The sequence below is a fragment of the Palaemon carinicauda genome, chromosome 21, assembly GCF_036898095.1.
Source record: "Palaemon carinicauda isolate YSFRI2023 chromosome 21, ASM3689809v2, whole genome shotgun sequence".
Taxonomy (NCBI): Eukaryota; Metazoa; Arthropoda; class Malacostraca; order Decapoda; family Palaemonidae; genus Palaemon; species Palaemon carinicauda.
Genome location: NC_090745.1, coordinates 52,316,417 through 52,338,046, shown reverse-complemented (window position 1 = coordinate 52,338,046; position 21,630 = coordinate 52,316,417). Strand labels below are relative to the sequence as shown.

Here is a 21,630-nt window from a genome sequence, read left to right as displayed (position 1 = left end):
AGCAGCTTACTTTCAGATGCACGCTTTTTAATTTTGTAATTTTTCACATATTTTAGCACAAATTGGGATAAATTTCACTCATCTTATGTTAAACATGTTATTATAAACTTTCTTTGAATACCGGAATTTACCAAAAACATGGAATTAATAAAACCCGATATTTGTGAAAACTTATGGGGAGGTAAAAGAACAGCCTGCAGCGGCATGGCGGGAAAACAATCCCTTCTGACTGTCATAGACGCAGTTTTTTATTCGTAATATAGTTCGGCCTAATCCTTTTAGTTTAAATAGAAATCATGAATTAATAGAAGTAGATATGCTGATAGGTATGGATATAATTCAGTATTTCTCCTTGTTCATTCAAAAATGTGGTGGTGTTTTTTGTTTCATATTGAATGGAAGGGTAGCCCCAGTAGGAAATACATTAAACTTTCTTAATTCTTATCAAAGAAAGTCCTTGTTTGAAACTCGGACAAAGGCATAGTAAGTTAGTATGTAGCCCAAAACTATGGTTAACTTAATTATGGATCCTCTTAAATCATATTTTAATCCATTGGAACATATTTCGTCTGACAGTGAAGTAGATAATGGGCTGGAAAATCTGTTTTTCTTTTGAATCAATGGGTATTAAAACTAATGACAAGGAGCTGGTCTCATTTGATAGACATCAAATAGAAAATTTCCAAGAAGGTATTAGTTGGAAGGAGGGTTATTATCATGTTAAATTACCTTGGTTCCCTGAAAAAATTTCTCAAGTGCCTTCTAATCCTTTTATAGCCCTTAAGGTTTTGGATAGAACAATGGAACATCTTAATAGGAAGGGACTATTAAGTAAATATGAGGAAGTTTTTGATAATCAATTAAATGATGGAATCATAGAAGAAATAAATGTATCACCTTCTGATTATGATAATTATACTTGGATACCTCATAGGCCCGTAATAAGAACAGATGAACAAGTAACAACTAGTAAGACCTGTTTTCAATTGTTCCTTAAAGACTAATAAAGAGTTGCCCTCACTAAATGAAGCTGCATACACAGGAATAGATTTAATGGGTTCTATTTCGAAATTATTATCTTATTTTAGAACAAATGAGTATGTTATGCTAAGTGATATCAAACAGCCATTTTTAATGATAAAACTTTCAGAAGAATATGATAAGAACAGGTTTTGTTTTTTCTGGAAAAGAGGAAGTAAATTAGTATATTACAGATATAAAACTATAGTTTTTGGTTATACATCTTCACCTTTCATTCTTAATTATGTTATGAAGCACCATGCTAAGATGTATCCTGAGGATAAGTGTAGAGAAATTTTAGAAAATAATTTTTATGTAGATAATTTAATAATCTCAGGTCATAATATTGATGAAATACAGGAATTATATAGTCTTTGTTCTTCAAGAATGCAAGAAGGAGGATTTACTTTGAGGTCATGGAATTCTAATTCACTTGAATTAAGGAAAATCATGGAGGCTGAAGGAAGGCTAGTTGAACATAATTGTATAGAAGAGAAAGTTTTAGGTTATAGGTATTATGTATATAGTGATACTTTAAGTCTGGCACCTTGTAGTGTGGAGCTGCTGCTGACACTAAAAGAAAAGTTTTGTCTCAGATCTCTAAATTTTTGATCCACTGGATTTTACCTTGCCAGTAAGTATAAGAGGGAGGGTATTAATGAGAAAAGTATGGAAATTAGAAGTAGAATGGGATCAAAAAGTACCAACAGAGATAACAAATGAGATGAAAAGCATAAGTAAAGATTTTGAAATGTTGTCAGAGTTGTCTTTTCCTCGTCAGGCTTTAAATGAACAAAAAACTTACGGACTTCATGTATTTTGTGACAGCTCAACTGAAGCTTATGGTTTTGTAATGTATGCATGTTCTGATGACACTCAAAGCTCTTTTTTGTTTGCTAAATCTAAATTGGCTCCTTTAAGAAAGGGAAAATGAGCATAGTGTGCCCACTTTAGAATTAATGGGGGTGATTTTAGCATTAAAATGTTTACCTACACTTATGGAAACTTACAGAAATATTCAGTTCCAATTTGTAAATATTTGTGTGGACGCTCAAGTTGTATTGAACTGGATAATAACTAAGGAGTCTAAAGTAAAATCTAAATTTATAAGAAATAGGATATTAGAAGTAGATGAACTTAAGAGTGAAATTGCTAAAGATTTTAAAGTACCTGTAAAGTATAATTATGTGCATACAGAACAAATCCCTGCTGATTTGTTGACGAGAGGGTTGTCTTATAATAAGTTTTTAGAGAATAGGAAATTTTGGTTGGAGGAACCAGAATGGTTAAATAATAATTTTGAAAGGTGATCTAAATATCCTTTAATGAGTTTGTTTCCACAACATAAAGGTAAAGTAAATGTAAATTATGTGGAAATAGTTAAAGTGAACACTGGCTTTTTTAATATTAATATTTTTTCTAGTTATGAAAGGCTTATCAAATTCACTAGTTATTTCTTCAGACCTTTATGTAAAGTAAAGAGTGGAGATCCAAGGGAAAGGGCCAAAAAGTATTGGATCAAAATAGCTCAAAGTGAATGTTTCTCTAAGGAAATAGAATTCCTGAAAAAAGAAGTAAAATCAGAAAAAATGTTCCTTCTCTAGTCTCTAATATAAATCATTTTATAGATGAAGATGACATATTAAGGTCTAGAGGAAGGATTGCTAAGTGCTTATATTTTGACTATAATGTTTATAATCCTGTGTTGGTCCAAAAGTGCATAAATTGACATCTTTAATAATTAATTATTGTCATGAAAAGGTGCAACATTTGAGTACTGGTACTACCTTAAATTTTCTTAGGGAACAAGGGTTTTGGATCCCTAAAGGGTTAGTGTCAGTTAAGACTGAAATAAGAAATTGTAAAGTATGTCAAAAGTATAATGCTCTGGCTTATAAATATCCAAAAGTAGTTGACATGTCTAAGCATCATATGAATTTAGTAAAGCCCTTTGATCATGTAGGAATAGATTATACTGGACATTTCTGGGTTAAAGATGATATAGGTGGAGGAACAGTCAAAATGTTTGTTTTGATATTCACTTGTTTAAATATAAGAGCAGTGCATTTTGAACTGTTACCAGATATGTCCACAAGAAATTTTATTTTGGCTTTTCAGAGATTTTGTAATATGTACTCCATTCCTCAATATCTTTATAGTGATAATGCTAAAACATTTATTAAAGGAGGTAACATTTTGGAAACTTCTTTAAAATCAAAGGAGTTCCTAAATGAAATGGAGAAGTGTCAAATAAAGCATATCAGAATCCCTTGGGTGGGAGCTGCTTGGGAGAGGTCAATAAGAGTCTTGAAAAGTTGCCTTTATAAGGTTATTGGAAGGGCAAGATTAACTTATTTTGAATCAATGACCACACTATCAAATGTAAAACTAGCTGTAAATTCTAGACCCCTGACATATAGAGCTAGTATTCCTAACCTTCAATTCATTACTCCAAATTCTTTCTTGAGACTTTATAGTATTTCATCTCTTGTTTTGAGGAAGAATGAGGAGGATGTATGGCGGGGTGAACAGGATTCATCCTCATTGGATAAAGTTCTTAACACCCAAGAGGAAACATTGAACAACTTTAAAACCATGTGGTATGAAAATTACTTGTTAAGCCTACGGGAACACAGTAGAAACGTATATCAAAATAAATGAGAGAATAGAATAAAAGTTGGGGATATTGTGCTAATTAAAGCAGTAAATAAAGCAAGACCTTTTTGGATGATGGGTAGAGTGTTGGAACTTGTATTGGGTTTTGATAATAAAGTAAGAACAGTCAAACTTAAGCAAGGAAATGGAGCAATTGAATATCATTCCATATCCAATGGAAATATCTATAAGTCAGGCAGAAACTCCGACCCCGGCGAATGTGAATGGAAACTGTAATAATGAGGTAGTGGCTAGACCACAAGAACAAAACGAGGGTAATAACAGTAGGTCAATTCACCCGAGCCAGTCTAATAGACCCAAAAGGAAAGCTACAGATAGATTTCTTAAAATGATGAGGAATAACATTGATGCCTTATAAGGCACGGTATATATTTGTAAATATTAGTAATAAATAAGTAGTATTAATAAATATTCATAATTAAAATGCTACACTGTTGCATTGAGGATTTAAAATGCTACTCTTACTTCTTTAAAGAAGTGAGAGAGGATAAAGTTATCCACAATTTGTGATAACCATTAATAAATGTTAATGTATTAGCAAGTAATTATAAGGCAAGTAGGCTACTTTTGGTTCATTGCAATAGTCTATATTGTAATCCTCTAAGGGGAATGTGTTGTAAAATAAAAGAAATTTCAGGGTTGGCATGGAAATGTGTGTCGAACTTGTTTAGTAAATAATAAGAGACGAAATATTAATCAAATTAATTAAGTATTGTGAAGTATATATCGTTCTTTTTAAATTGAATAAATAAATAATAGATTGAATATTATGAATAGTAGTACAAATAATTAGTATAAATATTTGGGAGATGACGCGAATTAAATTACTAGTAGAGTTTTTCTTCCGAAAAACTAGTTCAGTAGTGTGCCAAAGGTCTTTGGTAGTGTGCGGTAGGGCGGAAAAGATAAAATGGGGAGAGTATCTGAGTATTTTTCCTTCAGTCCGTAGTATTTAAACCTCCCCCAGAAACACAGTGCTCACTCAAAAGCTTAAATTAAGTGATTTAAATTTCAAGAAGGAACCAACTTCAATTATTCCAAGGAGCCACTAATTTAGAAAGTCAAATTCGCTAAGTATATTTTCTGTTTTTGTTAACATGTAATAGAGACTAGAAACTATGCGTCTTTAAAACCTTAGCTCAAACAGGTTGGTTTCTGAAGTTTGGTTCTGAAATAGGTTCCTTGTGTTAATTACGATTATATTTTATTTCAGTACAAACAGTTGGAAAATTCCTTTTTTGTGAAGAAAATACTGAAAATAAGAAAAGTGTACTACAACAAATGTGGATGAAAAGAGAAAAACTAATGACTATAAAGAACACAAAACTAAAAGACATAGAGGCGCCGTTGCAAAGGCGAATCCTCAACATGAATCTCATCTGATCTGATCTGGCGGTGTTCTACAAACTTGATAAAGTTATTTACTGCAAGTTATTTATATTGTTCAAAAGATAAATTTATGCCATGTTACATAATCTCATTTTAGCTCTTGCTGGGCATAGTGGAGACGTATTTATCATCAAAGACGATGGAACATATCAAGTAAGTTATTTTAAATCTTAACGGTTCGTTGATTAGCCTTACCGTAGGCAAAAACAGATTGAGGCAATCAATACCATTGATGATGAGTGTTATGGCGTTTCCAGAGAAGAGTAGACACTTTGCCACTTTCTCAAGTTCTATGTAAAGGCGGCCAAAGTCGAAGCTGTATTTCCTATTAATCCCCCAAGGGAATCATTACTCGAAAGTCAAAAATCTATGTCCTGTACGGATTATCCTTCTTTATCATTATATTATTATTGGCTTTGTAATTATATGATACTAGCCAAATACATGAACCATATATTTTTCCTACTCGTTATCTTGTATTCTATCCATTTCTTACCTTGCTTAATGGGGCAAATCACCCCTTCATGAGTTTTGGTATTTGTTTACAAGAGCACGCTCTCCGTTTACTCCAAAATTATGCAGTCCTGCAGCTCTCATCCTCTTGCACGGTAATTAGGAGGTTCTTTAAATGCTGGGAAAGCAAAAATTAGCAAGATATGTTGCGCAAGGGGGAAGGCGTTAGTGGAGGTGGTCCTAAACGACCTGGAGCTTACATCATCAACGTAGTTAATCAAAGAGAAGTTCGTGACGTCAGCATACATTTGGTATATAATCATGATATTTACTAAATTGAAAATGAAGTAATTACTCAAAATTGTCACTCATTTGTGAATTGTATATTTTATTTGGTAAATATTTGACTAAATATTGTTCTCTTTTTTTTTAAAGAAACTTTTTATGAGAATAACCCTTGTATGTTTTCATTTGCGGGAAATTAGCAGGCATCCTTAAGCAGTGGTCAATATGTATATATATATATATATATATATATATATATATATATATATATATATATATATATATATATATATATATATATATATATATATATATATATACACATATACACATATATATACAGCAAAACGTTGTTAAGGAAAATTAGTCTTTCTCAAAATAGTTTCCGTAATAAAAAAAACACTTTAATAAGATTTATCATCAAATATTTACCAAATGAAATATACATTGCACAAAAAATGACACTTTTGAGTAATTACTCCATTTTTAATTCAGTATATGTTTTGAATATATACCAAACATACGATGACGTCACAAACTTCTCTTAGGTTGACGATGTCAGTTGCAGGTTGTTTAGTACTTCCTCCACCAACCCCTCCCACTCCTACCCCTTGTGCAACATATCTTGGTACTTTTTGCTTTCCCAGCATTTAAAGAACCTCTTAGTTAGTGTACAAGAAGAGGAGGGCTGCAGGACTGCATAATTTTCTAGTAAATGGAGGTTGTGCTCTTGTAAACAAATACCCCCCTTATATAAAGACAATGGACCCTTTGTATATCAGCGTCCAGTTCCTCATATGTTCATTAAAAACGGACATAAATCATCTAACCTAAACTTTTCCCCCTGACCTAACCTACAAGCCGTGTCCTTACCTAACCTACAAGCCGTGTCCTTACCTACTTACCCAAAGGGTGGGAACGTCCCCCTGCGACCCCCTTACACTGCTGTATTCTAAGTTAGACAATAATACTTATAGGTGGCCGCTATCTTACATACACCCCAAGACAATTATGGGGGACACCAATGGGAAACCAGGGTTTTTAGATATGGAAATTTCATAAACGAGTGATTTACAGACGTAATAATGGTCAGAAATGCCAAATAAGGACCAGATAACCAGTTGGAAAAAATATATGGTTCATATAAGTTGCTGAAAACAGGCCAAAACATGATTATTTAAGACTTGAGATTTGTAAAAGGATACAGAACCTAACAAACCCACCTAACCTAACCTAGTAGTTCCCAGGTCACAAGCTCTCAGGACCCCCTTCCTAGGTCACAACTGCTAGCCGGACCCTCTTCCCAGGTCACAAACTAAAAGTAAATCACTAATAAATCCTTACAATAGGGTAAAGTAAATCACAAATAAATCTTTACATTATGATAAAATAGATCACAACTCATTCCTTACCTTGTGATTGAAAGCATTTTTTTTTTCTTTGTCTTGGTAATCTTTACAGCAGCTTTGCAGTAGAAAATGTGCTGATCTTCCTTAAAAATTAAGTAGAATCGGACCATTGAGTCATTATTTCTTGGTTATTTTTTAATTTCACACAAGTAACAATACCTATACACTGAACTGAGAGCATTTCCATCATAATCAATTGCTGACGTAAATGAAATCACACTAAATTTCGAAATAGATTGATGTAGTTCATTCAAGTTCCCTCCTGGAGACATTTTTATGTGATGGTGGTGAAGCTGAAACTGAAGGGGAAGGTGAAAAAAAATGGCTGTTGTAGAACAACATCTGAACTTATGAAGAAGTACTTGTAAGCTGTTAATTGGTTTAAACATCCACCTGACAGATACGTCATTGTAAATGCACAGAAACCAAGCATGCGCTAATAAGTCCCCTTCAATCTCTAAGCCGTAAACAATGGACTTTAGAGTGAAAAACTTACTTCATATTTTAATGGACCGATAAGTAAGTTATTATGCCCCAGCCCCTATATTAAACATAGAGAAAAATACCCAACTAGTCAGCATTCGTCCATTTCTTATAGCAAATTCCAGTTTCACTAGTAATTAAAGTATCATATATTTACCTTAGTTTTATTATAGTTATGGGGGAAAAAACTTTGCTACTTAAAAACGTGTTGCCTTTAGCAAAATGTCAATTTTCTTTGAAAATTACACTTATTTTCACTGCAAATTAAATGAAAACTTTAATTAATCAATGGGGTTAGTGTGTGCAGCTCAGCATGTACTGCTTGCCAGTACGTAGGAGCTGAATGTTTTTCTTTTATCGAGAGCTAAGCAAGCACATGGCGAAGTGTAAAAATTTGATTTCTAAAATATATCCCCCTTAGACAGTCTAATAAGTTTTTGGGTTATTTACTGTTGAAATGAAGGTCAAATTCTGTGAAAGCACATTATTTAGTATAGAAAAATTTTATTTTTTCTGTTCAAAATGTTATTCCGTCTGTAACTATAATTTAATCCGTAACTGGAATACAAACCACGCTATTTATTAGGGGTTATATTTTCGGCGGAGCTGAAATGACGAGCCATTAAAATTTAGCGAGGGTTAATTACCCACACCGCTAGTTAGCGGGGGGTGGGTATCTTGCTACCACTCCTGTTCACACACCTATGATTTACCTCACTTTACTTTTGGCTTGGATGGAGAGCGGTTGTTTCCACTCTCCCTCCTCGCTTATTCTGGACTGCCATTAATTTTGTCTTTTAACCCTTTTACCCCCAAAGGACGTACCTGTACGTTTCACAAAAGCCATCCCTTTACCCCCATGGACGTACCGGTACGTCTGTGCAAAAAAATGCTATAAAATTTTTTTTTTTTCATATTTTTGATAATTTTTTGAAACAATTCAGGCATTTTCCAAGAGAATGAGACCAACGGGACCTCTCTATGACAATAATTAAGGCTGTTAGAGCAATTTAAAAAAAATATACTGCAAAATGTGCTGGGAAATAAATAACCCCCTGGGGGTTAAGGTTTGGAAATTTCCAAATAGCCTGGGGGTTAAAGGGCTAACTTAATTTTTCTTTTACATGTATATATATAAAAACATTCTTAATGTTTATGTATATATATGTGTGTAGAAATGTGATAAGTTTCCTTTTCAGTGTTTGTGCTGTGCGTGTGATACATATACGACAACGACACGTGTACATTAGCACCAGAACAAGGCCTGCACAGTTCCTACGGGAAACGTGGATTGCTGAGCGAAGGGAATTTGGCCTCTCAGAGATTGACTACGGTCTTTCTCTTCCTAAGGTCGTTCGCCTTTAAACAACAGTGTACTATTGGGAAAAGCTCCTTTCCCGTTAGCGGGTTAGGTTGCGCTTCCGATTGTTTGTCTCAATTATTTTTAGTGAAATTATAAATGTAATTCTAACTTTTCAGCTTCTCTTCCTAGGGAACATTTCCCTTCGGAGGATCAGTGGTTCTCACTATTAGTGAATAATCTTAGCTGATTTAAATAATTGTAATTCTGTTTTTATTACAGTTACTCCGCTCCTCCCTTTTCCCATGGATGTCGACTTGGGAAGGAAGGGCGCAATACTTATTTGTTCTGTAACTGGAATACAAACCACGATATCTAATAGGGGTATTACTTTCGGCATAGCTGAAATGACGAGCCATTAATTTTTAACGAGGGTTTATTACCCACACCACTAGTTAGCGGGTGTAGGGGAGGGTAGCTTGCTAACCCCTCCCCCCCTTTCACACACCTGAGCTTGAGCTCACTTTGCTCTCGGCTTGGATGGTGGTCGGACGTGTCTGCTCTCATCCTCGCCGTCATATTGGCAGCCATTAATTGCTATTCTTTTCTTTTTCTAGTTTCTGTATATGTGAAGTTGGCCTCTGCGATCATGCGCACCTGCCCTGGTTTTCCCGACCGTCCCTGTGGAACATTCATGTCGGCGGTCGAGACTGATCCTCACGCCCTTTGTCCTTCTTGTAGGGGCCAACGGTGTGATAGCACCAACAAGTTTAGTGAGTGTAGGGAGTGGCCTGCCTCCCAGTGGGAGAGGTTTTCGCGACGACGGAAGAAGTCCAAACGGGATATTTCTCCTTCGAAAGTTGCTTCGAAAGGAGGAAAACCCAAGGCCTCTTCTTCCGTTGCCCAAACCTCCTCCGAAGCTCCCACTCGGTCGGTCTCTTTTGAGAGACCGTCGAGTGGTAGCATAGACCGATTTATTGTTAACCAACCTCGGGTCTCGAGAGATGACGTTGCTCCCCCTAGTGAAGCAGCTCCACCTCTCCCCCTGGGGGAGGATATGTCACTAACCTCCTTATTTCAGTTTTGGTCCTCCTTGGGGCTTACGAGTTCGCCCTCCAAGGGAGGTTTTGCTTAATTACATCCGATTGGGTGCTGCTGTCAAGCAATTGTCGTCAACGTCAGAGGTTGATCCTCTGTCTCTTGTCGACGTTCTGGTGTCAGAGGTATCCAATGCAGTCTCGCTTATCTCCTCTTCCACTCCAAACTCTACTGTAGCTGATGGCCTAGTTTCTCCCGTTCCTGTTCAATCTACGAGGGGGAAACTAAGTCCATCGTCAGTCTGTCCTGCTAGTGTTACCCTCCCTTGGGGGATTTCACTTACAGAGACTCCTCTTCGGAGGACTGCAGAAGGTCAGCTTGCAGATCCATAGAGGCCTTTCTTCACCAGCGGTGAGGAGGCGCCTCTTTGGTTCAACATCTTCGATGCAGTCCCCCACAGAGGAGCCTCTAGATCAATCATCCGTCACTGCACCTGCATTGGTCCTGGACCTCTCTGCAGATCGTTCGCGATCTCTTTCGGTGGAAGGTCGTCCTTTTGAAGGACACGTTGACCTTCCACCCGATAGACCTGCCGTCGCTGTTCCTGCATGGGCCTAACAGGGCTCCATCCAAACGTGCTATTGCGCGGCAACATCTTACGCACCCACAAAACCTGACAAGTGCTCTCTAGTAGCTTGTCAAGCTCCATCACTACGCGCTGACATTCATCCTAACCCTAACACAGGGCATCAAGAGCTTACGCGCCAACACGCGCATACGCTCCAACAAGAGCATAGCTCCATCACGTGCCATGCGCGCCCTCATGCGCACATGATCTGCTCGCCCTGCGCCCACGTGCCTTGCGCAAACTACGTCTACGCGCCCACAGTCTCCTATGCGCCTGCGCCCATCTGCGCGCAAAATACCTGTGCGCCATCAATCTCCTGCGTGATGGTGCTCTCCTGCGCGCCAGCACTCCCCTACGCACCAACATTCTCCTGCAACTGCGCATACGCGCCCAACATCTCGCTCTCCTGCGCGCCATACTGCACACCATCCTACGCGCCAGGTAAAACCTGTGCGCCAACTTTCCACTGATAGCAAGACTTCTGGGAAATCATCCATGCTGCCTTCTCCCGCGCGCTAACCCTTACCAACGCGCCAGCGCTCTCCTGCTCGCCAGCCTTCTCCTGACAACCTCAAGAATATGCGCGCGCGTCCTGCGCACGCTCCTCAGTCCTCCCCTAGGGATGTGCGCCTACATTCTCCCGCGCGCCCCGCATGAATCCACCTCGCGGCCGCGCGCTAGGGAACTTTCTCCTGTGCGCGCGTCATACGGCCGGCAAAAACGTGCGCAAACACACTCCCGCGCGCTCTTCGTGATAATCCTGTGCGCCCGCGCGTGCCACCAGTCTCCCGCGCGCGAGGCCCGAGATTCTCCCTGGCGCGAGGCCCGAGATTCTCCCTGGCGCGAGGCCCGAGATTCTCCCTGGCGCGAGGCCCGAGATCCTCCCTGGCGCGAGGCCCGAGATCCTCCCTGGCGCGAGGCCCCGAGATCCTCCCTGGCGCGAGGCCCCGAGATCCTCCCAGGCGCCAGGCCCCGAGATCCTCCCAGGCGCCAGGCCCCGAGATCCTCCCAGGCGCCAGGCCCCGAGATCCTCCCAGGCGCCAGGCCCCGAGATCCTCCCTGGCGCCAGGCCCCGAGATCCTCCCAGGCGCCAGGCCCCGAGATCCTCCCTGGCGCCAGGCCCCGAGATCCTCCCTGGCGCCAGGCCCCGAGATCCTCCCTGGCGCCAGCGCCAGCGTTCCCCCCCTCGCGCCAGCGCCAGTGTTCCCCTCCCTCGCGCCAGCGGTCCCCCCCCTCGCGCCAGCGGTCCCCCCCCCCCCCCCTCGCGCCAGCGCCAGCGGTTCCCCCCCCCTCGCGCCAGCGCCAGCGGTCCCCCCCCCCCCCCCGCACCAGCGGTCCCCCCCCCCCCCCCCCCCCGCACCAGCGGTCCCCCCCCCCCCCCCCCCCGCGCCAGCGGTCCCCCCCCCCCCCCCCCCCCCCCCCCCCCCCGCGCCAGCGCCAGCGTTCCCCCCTCGCAAGAGACTACACACTCCAATGAGCGACGTACGGCAAGGTCACCATCGCCTCATTCCCCTCCCCGCAAGCGCATGCCACCGCTCATTGTGGGAGAAGGGAAACTTCCAGAGGGGTCCAGGATCCTAAAGCTACCACTGGCGAACCCACCAATGATAGTGACTCCTCCCAGGGATCCTTCAATCCCTTTCCCTTCAAAGGGTATGTCTGACAGCGTGTCTGTCAGCCAACAGCCCTGGTTCGGTGCCCTGATCAGGGCTGTAACTCAGGCTTTCAAGCCTGTCCTCTCTGAATTGGGACACAGAACAATGGCTTCTTCTACCCTTTTGAAGAGAAAAAGAGGAGTTCCAGACGCGGTCACTTCCCCCAAGGGCGAAACTGACTCCATGCAGACCTTCGAGGCAGGTTCCTTCTATTCCTCAGACTGCCCCTCTTTCCCTTTCAGACGAAAATTTCCTGTCTCCAAGGGAATCACGCGAGGAGAGACTTTCCCCCATCGCACCAATGGAGGAAACTTCTCTTCGCGCCGAGGGGTCCACTCAGTCGGGGATTGGAAGGAACATGCCACCCTCGTCAATGTTTGAGTCTTATATCCTTCCCAGGAAGGAATCTAAAGACTCCAAAACATATCCTAAGTCCTCCAGGAGGACTAGGATTGAGCCAACTAGCCACTCAGGGAATGTCCGCGACTCTCCCCAAGAAGAGCCTTCGGGGATAGAACGAGACTTCGCTGCAAGTCCTACAGCAGGAGGAGACTAGCAAGAGTCAGAATATGCGTTTTGGCAAGTTCTGACTTTAATGAGGGCTCTCAACTAGTCTTCCGACCCAGAGATCCCTCCTCGAGAAGGCAAAGACACAGTCTTAGACTGCGTCTTTGGTACTCAAAAGCCTCTAAGACCAGTGCAGCCCTGCCCTGGTCTCAAGGGGTAAAGAGTACCAGGGACAAAATCTCACAACAGCTCTCCGAGATGTCCTCCTCCAACCGTTCTGGTACCACCAAAAAGCTCCTCCCACTTCCTCGCGTACAGCAGAATAGGTACTTTGAGATCCTAGAGGAGCCTTGTCTAGCTCTTCCACTTCACCACTTGCTGGAAGAGCTACCCAGGGGAGTCACTCTTGAGAAACTCTCCAACCTGCAGGTCTCATTCTCGGCAGCGAGATCCTTAATCAGAAGAAAGTCGCGAAGTGTGCTATGCAAGCCACGATCTGGTTGGGGACCTTAGGTATCCTGATACGTTCTGAGGATTTCTCCAAGGAACGTACCAGGAAAACTATGGAAACCTTCCTTCTCTCAGGTACTCGCACGATCGAGTTTCTGGCCCACCAAGTCTCGAACTTGTGGGCAAATACCATCCTGAAACATTAGGATGCAGTAGCTGAGAGATTCCATCATAAGGTCCCTAGCGCCGAGATCAATAGGCTCAGACATTCCTCCATAGAGGGGTCTGTTCTTTTCGAGCCTAAGGATGTGGAACATGCCGCTGAGAGGTGGAGGAAGTCTCATCAGGACTCCCTCCTTCATAGGGCTTTAACATCCAAGCCCTATAAGCCTCCAGCACCACAGCAGTCCTGTCCAGTCAAGACCACTACGGCGACAACAACAGCGCATATAGGTCTAGTAGACCAGATAAGGAAATCTATTCAAGGTGGAAGGTACATACACAAACCCACAGCTAATAGTAATTTCAAGACAATTCTCTAGTATACTTCCATCAGCACGACATGGCCTGAGCCCTAAAAATGGATTTTGATCAAAGTGAAAAATCTATTTTTGGGTGAGAGGGCCATGTCGTCCTGATGGAACCCACCCTTTTGCTGATCCCTCCCAAAATCACTTTATCTGTGGCCATTTCCGCTTAACGGCAAGAATAGGAATGGCGTTGCAGTATTAGTAGGGAAGGAGATCCACCGGGTACCTAGAACGGCAGCCCTTCCTTTTTGCCACTCTTCTCCCCTACATCGAAGCGTTAAATCTATTCGGGGTGAAGATTGCCATGTGTCGTATCTAGAATACATTCCCTGATATTATACGATATCCTTTATTGGATATTCGTGCCAGGAGTTGGAATCCTGGAGACCTTTGGTTTTAATTCTCTGGGAGTATTACTGTAGCAAATATCCCTTTGAAGGCTACCTATAGGAACCCTTCCATCAGGACGACATGGCCCTCTCACCCAAAAATAGATTTTTCACTTTGATCAAAATCCGTTTTTAAATATGTAACTTCCCTGGTAGTTACATATATATAGCTTAATCCCGCCGATTTGTCGCGCGCACGGCAGAAATTCAAAATTCGCGGTAATCGCCGACAGGTGAGCAGGTGGTCATACCTGTATGCCCTCTAACCAAGTACCTGGAACCATTCCCCTAAGTCCTCAGAAATTCCCTGCCTTGGTTCAGCAACACATCAGAAATTCGCTACGTTGTGGGTTTGCTTTGTCTACAAATTTGGTGAAGTATCCATTGTTTGATTTTTTGTTGATGGTTTTCGCTGATTTTTGGATTTTCCCGTTTGACTTTTCACTCGGTTAAGATAGACTTTGTTGGTTTTTTCGACCTGGACAGTTAGTTAACTATTTTTCCAGTTTTCAAAATGGCTGACTCTGTGATTAGAAGGTGTGTCAAGGGGTGCAAGGCTCGCCTTCCAAAGGCTACGCTTGCTCCCCACTCAATATGTAAGAGTTGCAGAGGGCATGAGTGTTCTGTTAATGACAGATGCAGTGAATGTGATATTTTATCTGATAAAGAGTGGAAAGAGTATGATCATAGCGATCATAGCGATTCGGAAAGGACAGACATAGGAGAGCTAGATCGTCAAGTGTTCTTTCTAATAGGTCTTCGGATAGTCGAGTCCTTTCTAATTTGCATAAAACTAATATGCCTGATCCTAATCCTACGGCTGTAGTACCAGACCCCCCTACGGTGTTGTAGGTAAGTGATTCTTCTTTGAAGGATGTTATGGCTGCAATATCGGCCTTGGGAGTGAAAGTGCAATCCCTTACTTCGGACAAGGAAGTGATGTGGGGGGCAGTGCGTGGTTTACAACGCAAGTTCGGGGATAGTGATAGTGCAGTGGAGGGTGCGTCCGCTTGTGTCTGTCATGCTCCTAGCCCTGGACCGCTTTCATGCTCCCCAACCCCTGGGAGAAGGAAAGTCGACAGGCTAAAGGAGGTCAGAGACGTTGAACAGCGAACAGACGTCCCCTCGAGCGATCCTGTTGACGCATCCCAGGACGCTCCCCCTCGCCGCAGGAAAGGCGAGATGAGGAAGTGTTCGTCTTCGTCGGAGGACACAAGACCTAGATGCAGTTGGCGTCAACCTCTTCTATCGAGACCTCTCAAAAGACATAGGTCCCCTGTTAAGTTCCAGCAACCATCGTTCAGCAATTGGAGCTCTCCGGAAATCTTCCTGTCGGAGGAAGACGACGTGTCTGCGCCTAAGCAGTTGTGTAGGACGCATAGTTCGTCGGAGGAAGAAGATGTGCTTCTCCCCCTCCCCCGGATTGGGAGATGTCGCAAGGGACTTCTCCTCCTCTTGGCCAGAAGACCCCAGCAAAGGTTTCCGAAACTATAGACTCTCCTCTGCAGCGATCGGGGCGCAGTTCAGGAAGCGACAGAAATCGTGACGCTCCCTCGCAGCAGACTGGACGCATGCCGAATGCGCCACAGGCAGCTTCTCTATCAGAGCCTCAACGGTCAATTACGTCCCCGTTTGATGTTTATAAGTCGCAAACAGAGGAAGCTCGCAAGAAGGAACCTATGGACATCAATAGGCTTAGGAAAGGAATAAGATCGGGGCGAGACGCGAACATCCAGCAAGGCGCAGACTCGTGGCAAACTGCAGTGCTCATCGACGCTCCCTCGCAGCGATCTGGGCGCGTTACGGGAGGCGGCAAGGATCTTGATGCTCCCTCGCGGCATGCTAGACACATGCGAGCAGGATGTTTCCCCGCAGCATGCTGGATGCATAGTTGACGCTCCCTCGCGGCATGCTGGACGCATAGTTGATGCTTCCTAACGGCATGCTGGACGCATGCGATCAGGACATTTCCCCGCAGCATGCTGGACGCATGCGATCAGGACGTTTTCCCGCAGCATGCTGGACGCATGCGATCAGGACGTTTCCCCGCAGCATGCTGGACGTATAGTTGACGCTTCCTCGCAGCAGGCTGGACGCACGCAACCATAACTCTCCCTCGCAACATGCTGAATGCTTGCAGGATGCACGCAAGCATGACGCTTTCTCGCAGCATACTGGACACGTGCATGACGCTCCATCGCAGCATGATGGACGCATGCAGGACGAGAATATACTAGATGAGGCGTGTTTCTCCTACTCATTCTACATCAGAGATCGCTAACCCTTTAGAGGAGATCTCAGAGGGGGAAACGCTTCATGCAGCAGATCTTAAGAGATTATTGGCAGTTCTAGCAGACTTATATCCGGAGGACTTTACACAGGCTGTACCTTGGAGCCCGCCCTCGCAGTTTTTAAAGGGTAGACCCCAGAAACCTTCCTCTTTCAAGTAAACTGCAAGCCAGATCGGTCAAGAGAGCTTTCTCGACTCGGAACGAGTGGATTCTCAAGAGAAAGGGTCAAGGAAGGACTTCCTTTTCCTTTCCCCCAGCAAGACTGGCTTCCAGATCCAGTGTGTGGTATGAGACTGGGGAGGTTCTCAGTTTGGGAGTTCCTGCCTCCTCCCAGGGGGACTTCTCCAGAGTCATTGACGCCTCTTGTAGATCAGCCATGACTATGGCTAAGGTGATGTGGTCCACGTCGGAGATGGATCACTTGCTGAAGGGCATCTTCAGAACTATGAGGTCTTCAGCTTGATGGACTGGACTCTCGAAGCCCTCGCAGAAGTCACAGACGAAAAGAACGAGATGCAGATGCACCTTATTGCCTGTCTCGATAAAGCCGTGATGGATGGGACCGTCGAACTCTCCGCCCTTTTCACGGCAGGAGTTATTAAGAAGAGATCTATGCTGTGTTCTTTCCTGTCGTCAGGATTGACTTTCGCTCAGAAATCAGAGCTATTGTATGCTCCTTTAAGTAATCATCTATCCCTTCTGATGTAGTGAAGGACTTGTCGGCAGCTCTTGCGCAACAAGCAACTCAAGACCTTATTACCAGGACTGCCAAGAAAGTCCTCCCGGCTAGCTTTTTAGCCAGAAAGCAGAATGAAGCTCCTCCCACGCGCCAGCCCTTTCGTGGAAGTGCCCTTTCGAGAGGAAATCAGAGAATTGCTGCTGGAGGACAACCTGGTAAATATACAATGCAGCAACCAAAAACAAGAAAGTGAGCTCTACAAACTCCAGACACAAGTGGGAGCCAGGTTATCCCACTATTGGCAAGAGTGGAGCCAAAGGGGAGCGGACGACTGGACAGTCGATGTCTTGAAGGATGCTCACAAGATCCCTTTCCTAAGAAGGCCTCCTCTTTCGTCAGAGCCCTTAGAGTTGACAGTGACATACTGGGGGAGCAAGGCAGCAGGTCAATCAGATGCTGTCAAAAGCAGTGATCTAAGTAGTAGAGGACCCCTCTTCGGAGGGTTTTTACAACAGACTTTTTATGAATAGAACTTACCTGGCAGTTATAGTCTCTGACGTCCGGCAGAATTTTTCAAATATCGCGGCAACCGCCGTGTGGTGGTTGTGCGGTTAGGTGGTTAACAACCCTTACAGGGTGGTACTTGGAATCATTCCCATTCTCTGTTCCTCAGATCATCTCTGTCGGTTGGACTGACAACATCGTTGGTCCGCCATTGGAGTTTTTCGTTTCGCTTTACCTGTGTCGCTGTACCGGACTTATTTTTGGTGAAGTGCATTGACTTGGGGTTTTGGCAATCGCTTTTGTGTTTATTCTGTTACTATTTGTTTGTTTAATATGAGTGAGAAACTTCATTTCCGTGTGTGTGTAAATGAGGAATGCAAGGTGAGGTTACCGAAAGTTTCGGTGGACCCTCACACTGTTTGTTTGGGTTGCAGGGGTTTTGATTGTGTACTTGATAAAAGGTGCAAGGAATGTGAGGTTTTGAGCGAGAAAGAATTGCTAGATATGAAGCGCTATGTGCGCAAGTTAGAGCTAGATAAAGCTAGGAGGGCTTAGAGATCTAAATCTAAACCTGCTAGTCAGCGTAGTTTAGATATTTCTATTGATCCATTAATTAATTCCTCTGTGGAAGTTGAACCTTCCCCTGAGGTAGTAACTCCTGCCCCTTCTACAGGAACGGTATCTGCGGATGACCCTCTGTACGCCAGGATGGCGGCTGAGTTGAAGGCTATTAAAGACCAACTTTCAGCCTTAAAAGGTAAGAGTGAGAGTGGGATTAGTTCTAGTGAAAGTGCAGTGGAGGTGGCAACTGATCAAACTTGTTATTACCCTAGGTCTAGACCTCTACCAAGCTCCCAGGACCAAGGGAGAAGGTACGTCGACGGCCGTAAGGGAGTGAGAGGTACGTATCCTCAGTCAGCCGTCGCCTCAGACAGTCCTGTTGCATTTTCCCAGGCTGTTCTTGACCGCCACGGAAAAGGCGTGTCGGAAGTGATGTTGTCCTCCCCCGAGCCCCTCTCCCAGACGCAAATGGCAGTATGAGGCTTCAAGACCGACCAAGAGGAGGCGGAACCTAACTGACCAGACCCGTTCTCGCTCTCCCTTTTCAAGTAGCCCCGAACCTTTTCCCTCTGAGGATGACTTGGACGCCATTCCAGTGAAAAGGCCAAAGCCTAGAGACGAAAGTTAAGAGAGACCGTCGAGAGATCTTTCTCCTACAACCAGCGTTACTCGACAGCCATCGCCTTCGGAACCGCAAGATCCAGCAGCAGTCGCTAAGTCTTTTATGACTGTTATGCAAACGCAGCTGTTTTCTTTGGTACAAGCTTTTAGCCCCCCTTCCCCCCAGTCGGACAGACGTAAAGACAACTCTTTACCTGTTAAAAAATCGGCCTCTAAGAGGGAGCGGAGTTCCTCTCCCAGGGAACCTCGGCGCGATTCGTCAAAGGCGCTGTACCGCGCTTCTTTTTCATCAACACGCCTCCAGAACGCTTGCGATTCTCAACATCAGGACGCTCCCGTTTCTCGCTCGCGGCGCCAGGACGATTCCAGCCTGCTTCTCCAGGATGCTTCTACTTCTCGTCGCCAGGACGATTGCAGCTCTCGGCGCAAGGACGCTTCCAGCTCTCGGCGCAAGGACGCATCCTCCTACCGCCTCAAGGACTCTTCTAGCGCTCGGCACCAGGACGCTTCCAGCGCGCGGCGCCAGTACGATTCCTTCGCCCGGCGCCAGGACGCACGCAGCTCTCGGTGTCAGGACGCATCGAGCCCTCTCCTACAGGACGCATCCTACGATTTGCCTTTATAGGATGCAGGTGAACCTTCAGCCCAAAGAGAGACTGAAGTAGAAGTGGGACAAAATCTTGCGGATGTCTCAAAGGATGAAGACAAACCTGCGAACGCGGCTGGGGATTATAAGGTTCTCTCTCGCTCCCTCCTTGAGCTTTATGGGGAGGAGTTTCAACCTGCTGCCCCTCGTTCTCCTCAATCGCAGTTTAGCAGGAAGAAGGCCAAAAAGCAGTTGGCTTTCATCAAAATGAAGCGCTCCATCTCTGCTAGGAAGGCTCTCGCTAAAGTTGATGAATGGATGAAGGAGCGTAGGCAAGCGGTTAAGACCACCTTCTCTTTTTCACCAGCTTGACCTTGCTTCTAAGGCAGGCATGTGGTACGAGACTGGAGAACCTCTGGGCCTGGGAGTTCCTGCCTCCTCCCAGGGTGACTTCTCTGGTATTGTTGACTCTGCTAGAAGGCATGCCCTTAACTCGGCGAAGGTTATGTGGTCTATGTCTGAGCTTGACCACCTCGTCAAGGGGATTTTCCGAGCCTTCGAAGTCTTCAGTTTTTTGGATTGGTCTCTAGGTACTCTGGCCAGGAAAACCGAATGGCTGGAGAAAACAGAAGACCTTACTAGTATCATGGCATGCATGGACAAAGCTCTTAGGGAGGGGTCAAATGAGTTGGCTTCCCTTTTTTCGGCAGGAGTTTTGAAGAAGAGGGCCCTGTTATGTTCTTTTGCTTCCAGATCAGTGACGGTTGCGCAGAAGTCTGAGCTCCTTTACGCCCCTCTCTCAGAACATCTCTTTTCTGAGTCCCTTGTCAGGGATATTACCCTTTCGCTTGCGCAAAAGGCCACTCGAGACCTCCTGTCCCGCTCTGCTAGAAAGAAAGCCTTTGCCAGTCGTTCCTTCGTCTCTGAAGAGAGAGGAGAGGAAATTTCAACAGCCCTTTCGAGGTAGAGCTCCCTTGAGATCAGACTTCAGGGGAAGGAGGCAGGAGACGGGCGGTAGAACGAATAGAAGTTCGTTCAGATCCCGCTCCAAGAAGTAAAGTTCAAGTCCTCCAGACAGTGGTAGGAGCAAGACTGTCACTTTTTTGGCAGGCTTGGAAGAAAAGAGGGGTGGACGCCTGGTCCCTCTCGGTCATCAATACAAGATCCCCCTTTTGAAGAAGCCTCCGCTTTCAAATACTCCTCTAGCCTTAGTGGCTCAGTACTCGGATGCCGGGAAACAAAGGGCCCTACTGGACCTGGTGGACCAGATGCTGGAGAAGGGAGCGATAGAACCAGTTCTGAAACTATCCTCCCAGGCTTCTACAATCGCCTGTTTCTGGTACCCAAGAACTCGGGTGGATGGAGACCCGTTCTGGATGTCAGCTCTCTGAACGTCTTTGTGGAAAAGACAGTATTTACCATGGAGACGACGACAGTCGGTGCTGGCAGCAGTACGTCCAGAGGACTGGATGGTGTCTCTGGATTTACAGGACGTTTATTTTCACGTCCCCATCCATCCGACTTCAAGGAAGTACCTGAGATTCATGATCCACTGCAAGTGCTTCCAGTTCAAGGCTCTTTGCTTCGGCCTCAGCACTACTCCTCAAGTCTTCACCAGAGTAATGGTGAATGTGGCAGGATGGCTTCATCAAGAGGGGATAAGGGTATCTCTTTATTTGGACGACTGGTTGATAAGATCATGGTCGAAAGAGAAATGTCTGGAGGACCAACACAAGACTTTCATCATGGCTCAAGAACTGGGTCTCGTCATCAACAGGGAGAAATCTCAGACCGAGCCGAGTCAGACTATTCTTTATTTGGGGATAGTTCTGGACTCGGTTCGTTTTCGGGCTTCTCCCTCCCAAGAGAGGCAGACCAGGTTCCTCGAGAAGGTTCGAGAATTCTTGACGAGACAGAAGTGCTCAGCGAGGGATTGGATGAGTTTGCTGGGAACCCTCTCCTCGCTCGAACAGTTTGTCTCTTTGAGAAGACTTCACCTCAGACCTCTTCAACACTTCCTATCAAAAGTGTGGAATAGAAGGATTCAGGAAGACTCCTTTTCCTTCCCCATTCCAGCAGAAATCGAGGATCATCTGATTTGGTGGCTGGATCCAGCTTTGTTAGGAGAAGGAATCTCCCTGTACAGGAAGAACCCAGACCTAGTGTTGTTCTCAGA

General features: G+C 44.4%; 2 protein-coding genes across 3 annotated transcripts in view; both read left to right on the top strand.

The window, feature by feature from the left end:
- Positions 1–620: 620 nt before the first annotated feature.
- Positions 621–1,632, top strand: LOC137614902 (uncharacterized). The gene is made up of 2 exons (XM_068344558.1): positions 621–969; positions 1,151–1,632. The coding sequence occupies exons 1-2, from the start codon at positions 621–623 to the stop codon at positions 1,630–1,632; spliced, it is 831 nt and encodes a 276-aa protein (XP_068200659.1).
- Positions 1,633–4,595: 2,963 nt separating this feature from the next.
- The window catches only part of LOC137615276 (gamma-tubulin complex component 4-like), an 818,550-nt gene continuing 801,515 nt past the window's right edge, over positions 4,596–21,630 (top strand). Inside the window, exon 1 of one of the 2 annotated variants that reach the window (XM_068345005.1) lies at positions 4,596–5,238. In XM_068345005.1, coding sequence (XP_068201106.1) covers positions 5,161–5,238 — 78 coding nt within the window. In that variant the 5' untranslated portion in view covers positions 4,596–5,160. The remainder of the gene's footprint in view (positions 5,239–21,630) is intronic. The other variant, XM_068345006.1, reaches the window with a different exon arrangement.

Excerpts from the sequence above, each read along its gene's own strand:
- LOC137614902 (XM_068344558.1), top strand. The coding sequence starts at position 621 with ATGGGTATTAAAACTAATGACAAGGAGCTGGTCTCATTTGATAGACAT. Across the intron at positions 970-1,150 it reads AGATGAACAAGTAACAACTA|AAGAATATGATAAGAACAGG; the intron begins GTAAGACCTGTT and ends TAAAACTTTCAG.